Below are 8461 nucleotides of genomic sequence, written 5' to 3'. Positions count from 1 at the left end.
CCCTCTCCGCTGCCCTGGAGGCATCTGAACTCCTACCCCTCTGGCCCTCCTCCTGCAATAACCTACCCTCCTTGCTCACCTTTCTAAACAATTCCCTCTCAGCCATCCTCGACACGCTTGCCCCTGTCATCTCTTGCACCACCTCCTACTCGCACAAATCCCCCTGGTACACCAGCCACCTCCGCTCCCTCAAATCTCAGGTGTGCTCTGCCAAATGCATCTGGCACAAATCCAAATCCTGAGACCTACCGCTCTGCCCTCATCTCAACTAAGTCATCCTTTTATTCCAAAATCATCTTGGAGGCTAAGGACAACCCCAGAACCCTCTTTTCTACCATAAATCAACTCCTCTGTCCTCCCTCCCATGCCTCTGCCATTCTCTCCTCCAACACCAAATGCAAGAAGATGATGAATTTCCTCGAACCCAAAGTCGAGGGGATCTGCTCTGCCACCTCTAGCTCCTCTACTGGCACACCCAACCCCCGTACCAATCTCCCCTTCCAGCTCCCCATCCCGCCATCCACACCTTTGATCCTGTCTCCCTCTCTTCTCTCACCTCCATCATATCCCGTATGAAACCCACCACCTGGTCCCTTGACCCCATTTCTACCCCTCTCACCTCCCACTCCACCTCCTTACCCCCCTACAAACAGACCATGTTATCCTCTCCCTGTCCACCGGCACCGTACCCACCCCCCTAAAGACAGCCGTCATCACCCCTACCTTCAAAAAAAAAAACCTTCCCTTGACCCATCTGTGCTCTCCAACTATCACCCCATTTCAAACCTTCCTTTTCTATCAAAGATCATGGAACAAGTGGTCGCTTCTCAGCTTCGCTCTTTCCTCTTCCAGCATTCCCTCCAGGAACCCCTCCAATCTGGGTTTTCGTGCTGATCACAGCCCAGATTGGAAGGGTTCATGGCGGGAATGCTGGGAGAGGAAAGGGCGAATCAATGACACGTTCCATGACCTTTGATAGAAAAGGAAGGTTTGAAATGGGGCAGTAGTTGGAAAGCAGAGATGGGTCAAGGGAAGGTTTTCTGACTAGGGTCCACTGGCTCCTGATCACCGACCGGATCGACTTCAAGACACTCACACTTGTGTTTAAATCCATTCACTCTCTGACATCTCCCTACCTCTCCGACCTCCTCACCACCACCTGGCGCCTCCGCTCGACTGGCACCAGCCTCCTGCTCGTCGCTCGCACCCTCCACCCCACATTCAGAGTTTGCACTTTCAGCTACTATGCCCTGAAACTCTGGAACACTTTCCCCTCAATCCCCCGCCTTCTCTCTCCCCTTTTTCAAGTCTCCCCTGAAAACCTTCCACTTCAACCGTGCTTATGGCCATCTCCCCCCCCCCCCCCCGGCTCAGAGTCAGGCTCCACCACTGTTAAACACTCTGAGACACTAACCTGCGTGAAAGGCACTATATAAGTGCAAGTTGTTGTTGCTCACAGCACAGAGCCAGCCTTGGTCAAAGTGACAAATGATATTCTGTCCACCAGGGACCAGGGCAGTCTCCTCGTCCTTCTCAACCTCTCTGCTGCTTTCGATACTGTTGACCACTCATTCTTCTCCACCGCCTCTCCTCTCACCTCTACCTCACTGGTTCTGTTCTTGCCTGGTTCCAATCCCACCTTTCCCACCATCTGCACTTCATGGACACCAAAGGCTTCATTTCTAGCCCCTGCACGGTCACATGTAGCGTTCCTCAGGGCTCTATCCTTGGTCCCCTCCTCTACATGCTCCCGCTCCGTGATGTTAACTGCAGGCATGGGGTCAATTTCCACATGTATGTGGATGATACACAACTCTACCTCACCGCCGCCACCCTCGACTCCAGGACCATTGATGTCCTGGCTAATTGTCTGGCATCAAGAGCCAACTCCCTCCAGCTCAATGTTGGCAAGACAGAGGACTCCTGACCCGTTCCCTTCCCTCACCCTGACCATTTCCCCCTTGCTCGGGTCCTGACCCAACTGTACAGTGCCTCGGGACGTCCTCCCGACGTGAAAGGCGCTCAATAAATGGAATCTTGTTGTTGTTGTTCCGCCTTTCCACACCTCCGCAACATTGTCCACCTCCACCTCTCACCACAGGCCACCAAGACCCTGATCCACACTTTTATTACATCCTGGCTTGACTACACCAACTGCCTGTTCACTGGATTTCCCAACTCTTCCCTCCACAAGCTGCAGATTATTCAGAACTTTGCAGCTTGTGTCCTCTCCCGCACCAGGCTCCAGGAACCTATTACTCCCGTTCTTGCCTGGCCTCACCGGCTTCCCATTCCTCAGAGAAACAAGTACAAAACACTTGTTCTTACCTTCAATGCCTTCCACGGTCTTGCTCCCCCCCTACCTCTCCAACCTCATAACCCATATCAGCCTGTCCTCTCCCTCTGCTCGGCGGACACCAGGCTGCTTCAGGACTCCTGGACTTTCCATCCCACGATTGGCGGTTGGGCATTCAGCATCTCTGCTCCTACACTCTGGAACTCTATCCCGCAATCCCTCCACCTTACCCTCTCTCTTGCCTCCTTCAAGTCCCATCTGAAGACCTTCCTCTTTGACCGTGCCTTCGATCACCCTCCCAACACCCCTGTCCCCTTCTGACCCCAACTCCCAGCTCGGATCCAAAACCCGATTGTCCAGCGCCCTGGGACGTCTTTCCGACGTGAAGAGTGCTGTCTAAGTGTAAGTTGTGATTGCTGCCCACCTCTTTTGCTCGTATAACAATGGCCTGTTGCGTATGCCAAGACCCTTCCATCCCGTATAATTAAAAGGTGTACCTTCACCTTTTAATTGTGAGGAAGGTGAGAAAAGTTTAATTCTCACAAGTTTCACAATCCAATTCCCAATCTGAACAGAGGTATTTCTTACCTTCATGTTCCACAGAACACAGATGCCCCAAGATATTCGAATAGCAGTGGTTCATGAGCTCAGCAAGTGTACATTGTACCAATGCTGAGAGTGCCCCCTTGTGGCAGATCTTTGAAGCTAGTACTATTGAACTGCTGAAATTTATTTAGGAGCTATTTATTACAAATAAAAGATTTGTGCATTAGGGCATTGAATTGCAGTGCAGCAGAAATAGTTTCAACCACTCCAGTGTGTTTCTATTTCTACACTATCTTGTATTTTGAAATCCAAATATACTTACTGGTTCACAGAAGTGATAACATTAAAGATATTCAAAGATTTGGTTTGGACAGTATTGTTTTGAAAGTGAAAGGGTCAAGTACAGATAGAATACTGATACAATTTATTTTTGTTTACCTCAATCATGAGCATCAGATCTGAGGCACCATCTACGCTCTATTCAGTCACAAGATGATTTGGGCTTCTGACAGAATGTCACCTCCTTTATTAATGTAGCCACATGTACATTTTCAGAAATTCATAAGTACTCATTCACAAAGCACAAGAATTGACTAAAAACATTCTTTGATATTCTATACACATAATTAAATGTTTTTGCAGTATATATACAGCACAGGTCAATTGCACACCAGCTTCTGAAATAGAATCTCCCACATCGAGATGGGTACCAGTACTCTTCACTTCCATGTGGATAAAATTGCAGCCTCTTTCTGCACCGATAACATACAGAGAATAGTAATTAGGAAACGCAACAAATTCCAAAGAATTTAGTGAATTATCACATTCCCATCCCACAATAATGTTTCTGAGGAAGTGAACACAATATTTCTAAACAACAGAGTGATTAAGGGATATGGGGATAAAGCGGACAGATGGAGTTAGGATAGAAGATCAGCCATGATCTTATAGAACGGCGGGGCAGGCTTGAGGCTCCTAATTCCTATGTAATACAGCACTGCAAATTCTCACACTGAATCACCCATTTTCTGCACTGGAGCAAATTCCTCAAAGTAATGTGCCACTGAAATACTTGAGAAAACCTTAAATTGCAGATGTGTGCATTATAAATAGCAGCAGCAAATTTTCCCCCAGGGCGTGAGATAGAGCGAGAAGGGCTGGCACTAGGTGCCAGTCTAACTCTTGTTGGGAAAAGTTTCTGGTTAATATATTGTATTTTACATGTTGACCCGATAGCCACATTGTTCTCATATCTCCAATGTTCTCAGTTAGTCCCTGGAGTGTTCTGCTTAATTATGAGTATGACAATAAAACTCACGCAAGTCATATATCAGTCAGTACCAAAACATTTAATATGACTTATGCAAATTCCAAGTTGCAGGCAAACTGTACAAGTTGAGGCAAATCCAATTTAATCAATACACGTGGGTAATTCAATGTAGAGCCCTGGGGAGAATAATCAGCCTAGGCAATACATGCCACCTATGTATACACCTTGAAAAGTGGTGGGATAGGCTTGATGGGCCAAATAGCCTTTTCCTATGTTCCTAGTTTTTCCTTATGAACACTAGCTAGGTATGAACACATTGACAGGGAAGCACACAAACGGTAATAAGTGTTCATGGATCTGATTTGTTCACTTTTCAATACTAGTTCTAGTAGGTGGTCATTGCTCTTACCTTTGTTAACTCAGGAAAAAGTTCCTGAAGTACAATGTCCATCAGTACATAAGTCAGCTGAAATTAAAGCAAAAAAAGCAAATAAAAAATGATATATATATAATCAGCTAAATAAATTACCAACTTAGAAACACAGAAACATCTTAAAAACTGCTCAACTATCGTACTACACTGCTTGCCAAAAGCAACTTTAGTAAAACTGTTTTAGTAGTATTTACTGTAGTAGTACCACATTTACTGTTTTTGTGAAACAATGTTGATGTTATAGAACAAGCCTTAAGACTTTAATGGAAGTGTGGTGATAATTCCTGATGGTAGATAATACCCCAGGTATGAGCCTTAAAGATCCATCAACCATGTTATATTGTGAATTCAGGGAAACAGTCTACAAATGCCCTGCACGATGAATAATGAGGCAATAAATTAGTCAACAAATTAAAATGTCCTGCATGAAGGACTGAAAATCTTAAAGACTGTGACTTAAGGTTGTGCTTAAATCCAGTCTTAGTTTAGAAGCCAGTTTTCTGGAATTCCTAGTAATCAGCTTTGTGCAATTTTAAATTTTAAGTCAATGATCTTTTTAATTTAATTTTAATTTTAAATTGTCTTAAATTTTAAGACAATGGGTTAGCCTGTGAAGAACAATGTCCTCTAGTGTCCATAGAAATGCACAAGATAGAATATAGCAAATTGTTCCATCCACATGCAGGTACCTGTTTATTCAGCACTGGTTGCTGCAACCCTTCGAACAGCAGTCTGATCCCTTCATACTTAGCCTCTTCTCCAATGCATTTCACAATGAAATCTGCCAAGAAAATGAAACATTTGGTCACACTGTGGATGTGAAACACTGAAAACTCATTGCTACAAAGGGTTAAATATATTTAAAACCAGCAGATTCAGGCGTATCTAGAATCTCAGGTCAGGCACACATAAGCAGTCAACTTTTCTTCTGGATCTAGATAATTTAATCATGAAATATTCCCCTCTCTGGTTAGCACACACCAAGCTTAGACCAGGTCCACAAGAAGGGAGAGAAAGAACAACTGGAAGTAATGGTGAGCACGTCCTCCCAATCACCCTCCTGCAGTGATAGTCCCTCATCTCACCCTCCTTCTCCTCACCTCCCATGGAGTATATACGTGTTGGTTGGTTAAGTAGGACTCGAACCATGCAAGTGCAGTCCCACTAAAGTTGAATGAAGGAGGAGAGGCGGTGGAGGAGGATGGCGTGGTCGACTACATCGAACACAGCAGAGAGATCCAGGAGGACGAGGAGGCAGAGGGAATGTACATTCCTCACCTGGAATGTAGTTCATCATTTCATCAAAAGTTTGCTTTGCTCGATTCTGCTTGTCTCTAGTTGAGCGTGACTCGGTATTCTCACAGAAGACGGCGTCTAGAACAAAATACACAATATTTCAGGAGTAACCAGTTCCTTCCTGTCTGTGCTTGGTGATTGCTTTTGTCTAAGATATCTGTCCAGACGTATCAAACAAAGGTGATTACTTCATTCCTAAATCCATGACGAAAGTGAATTATCGAAAAACAAAAGCACCAAAGGACCTTTACAAAAAAGGATTTTGTTTTAAAAAAGCTATCACTATCAAACGATTTTAGCAAACTCCACTGAAGTTACTCACCTCTCAGCAGAGTAATAAGAGAAACCAGTCGATGTTCTTGGAGTAACTGATCCAGTTTATACTGAAGATACCAGTCTGAATAGGCTTCAAGTGTGTTTTTAAAGAGAATTCTTCCACCCATTAACAAGTGATGCAACCAGTCTGGTATGTGGAAAACAACACGGCCTAAAAAAAATCAAACCATTTCATTGCAACAAATCTACAAGATTAATAATGTGATTCCCTCCTGTACTTGCAACTTGTTTTTTTTGTAATAACCTTCAAATTATGTTATTCAAGAAGACCATCAACTCGTCATCAACTGAAACACTGACTGTCCAGCACCTTGGGATGTCCCCCGACGTGAAACAACCTATACAAATGTAATTTTGTTTTGTTGTTATACTAACTTATACCAGGAGAACTCATAATTTTATGACAAGGAGGTGAGAAAGCTACCAACTGAGCCAAGCTGACTCTTAATAATGACATCAATAACAACTTGCACTTATATAGCCCTCTCCACGCAGAGTAGCGTCTTAGAGCACTCAACAGTGATGGAGCCTTACTCAGAGCCAGGGGGAGGGGGGAGGTGACCGTAAGCACGGTTGAACAGGAACGTTTTCAGGCAGGAGTTGAAAAAGGGGAGGGGGCAAGGCGGAGGGATTGAAGAAGAATGTTCCAGAGTTTGGGGGCGTCGTGGCTGAAAGCACAACCTCTGATGATGGGGCGGAGGGTGCGAGGGATGAGGAGGCTGGTCCAGTCGAGCGGAGGCGCCAGGTGGTAGATTGGGGAGTGAGGAGGTCAGAGAGGTAGGGAGGTGCCAGGGAGTGAAGGGATTTGAACACGAGTGTGAGGATCTTGAAGTCAATCCATTTGGTGATGGGGAGCCAGTGGAGCCTGGCCACAACTGCTGAGATGGGTACGGAGTTTGGTCTGGGTCAGTATGCGGGCTGCCGAGTTTTGAATGAGCTGGATCTTGTGAATGGTGGAGATGGGGAGATTGGTGTTAGGCCGGTGTTAAGTTAAGCTTGATAACATTATTAGCAGCATGAGGCTTCTGACATTCTATCTGAAGATCTAAGATAACACGTCCCATTTGCCAGTGAACTTAAAACCTTTGTGTGGCTCAAGGTTCTGTAGTGCACACATTTTTGGTGTGAAGCATTAAAAAATACTTCGTGAATTTTTTTTTACTGATCTACAGCCATGAAGCTCCCATTTAAAAAAAATGAAAGGAAATCATCTAATCTACACCTTGAAACATCATCAATTTTAATAACACTACATTCCACTGTACAAATCTCTGAGGATTGTTGCATATCAGAAAATCTAATGTTTGAGCACTACAGAATTAAATCACAGTGGAGCCTGGCCAGAACTTACATAAAAAATGAAAAGTAAGTCATCCAACAGCTCAGTTTCGTAGATGGTTTTAAACTGTGTCTGTTTTTAACATTCTGTGAATTGAGATTCCCTTCCATACATAACATCCAAGAAACTTCTATTTGTAACTGCACTCCATGTACAAACAGTCCAAGTCTAGTCACGGCAATATCGCTGCCTGCAAAAGGCATCATTTCTTGAGTGTCCACAAGTGGATTAAATTATTTAACCTGATCTGAATACTCACTTACCTACATACATGAGGTAATCATAAACTCCATCCAAGGCCATCATTTCTATGAAGTAGTTCTGGTTATATTTCTTCTCTGTGCTATCAGAGCGATTGGCATTGTTTTTAAACAAATCATTAAAGAGCTGAAAAAATATGAACCATTAGCACTATCAAAAAACTGCAACTTTCCTTCAACAATGAAACATACAAGTTATTTCATATTAGTTCAGTGACACACTGGGTACTATGTAACTTCTACTGCTATCTGAAAACTGTGACAGGGATTTGACATCACTTACAGTAGGCAAGAGGACAGCTATTTTCTGCTCCCATTCACTTTCCTGAAGACCTAGATGCACAGTGCGCTGCTACCTTCACTGAACATTGGGAATATTAAGAAACCAGAAGTGTGACTCAGAGTCAAGAACATTTTTCGTGAATTGGGTGTACTATAAAACAATGGCACTTCCTGGTTTAATAATATAATAATAATCCTTGCATTTGATATAGTGCTTTTCACGTCTTTTAGACGTCTCAAAGCGCTTCACAGAATATGCTGTAAAGTGAATTGACTGTATATTTGTGGGCGAAACGCAGCAGCCAATTGAGCACAGCAGTGTCCCACAAACAGATGTGGATTGAAAATGACCAATTTATTATTGTTTTTGTTTTGGAGGGATTGCTATTAGGCTCTGTGTGGA

At 44.0% G+C, this 8461-nt stretch overlaps 1 protein-coding gene across 2 annotated transcripts in view; it reads right to left on the bottom strand.

Annotated features, from left to right (window-relative positions):
• Positions 1 to 3338: 3338 nt before the first annotated feature.
• The window catches only part of snx14 (sorting nexin 14), a 37970-nt gene continuing 32847 nt past the window's right edge, over positions 3339 to 8461 (bottom strand). For both annotated transcript variants that reach the window (XM_007893856.2, XM_007893858.2), the window contains 6 exons: positions 7780 to 7903; positions 6164 to 6328; positions 5824 to 5919; positions 5235 to 5326; positions 4522 to 4578; positions 3339 to 3594 (listed from right to left, as the gene is read on the bottom strand). In XM_007893856.2, the coding sequence (XP_007892047.1) occupies positions 3562 to 3594; positions 4522 to 4578; positions 5235 to 5326; positions 5824 to 5919; positions 6164 to 6328; positions 7780 to 7903 (567 nt within the window). In that variant the 3' untranslated portion in view covers positions 3339 to 3561. The remainder of the gene's footprint in view (positions 3595 to 4521; positions 4579 to 5234; positions 5327 to 5823; positions 5920 to 6163; positions 6329 to 7779; positions 7904 to 8461) is intronic.

Source organism: Callorhinchus milii, unplaced genomic scaffold (genome assembly GCF_018977255.1).
Source record: "Callorhinchus milii isolate IMCB2004 unplaced genomic scaffold, IMCB_Cmil_1.0 Scaffold3, whole genome shotgun sequence".
NCBI classification, from domain to species: domain Eukaryota; kingdom Metazoa; phylum Chordata; class Chondrichthyes; order Chimaeriformes; family Callorhinchidae; genus Callorhinchus; species Callorhinchus milii.
The sequence above is the reverse complement of the archived record's forward strand: the minus strand, read 5'-3'. Positions and strand labels throughout refer to the sequence as shown.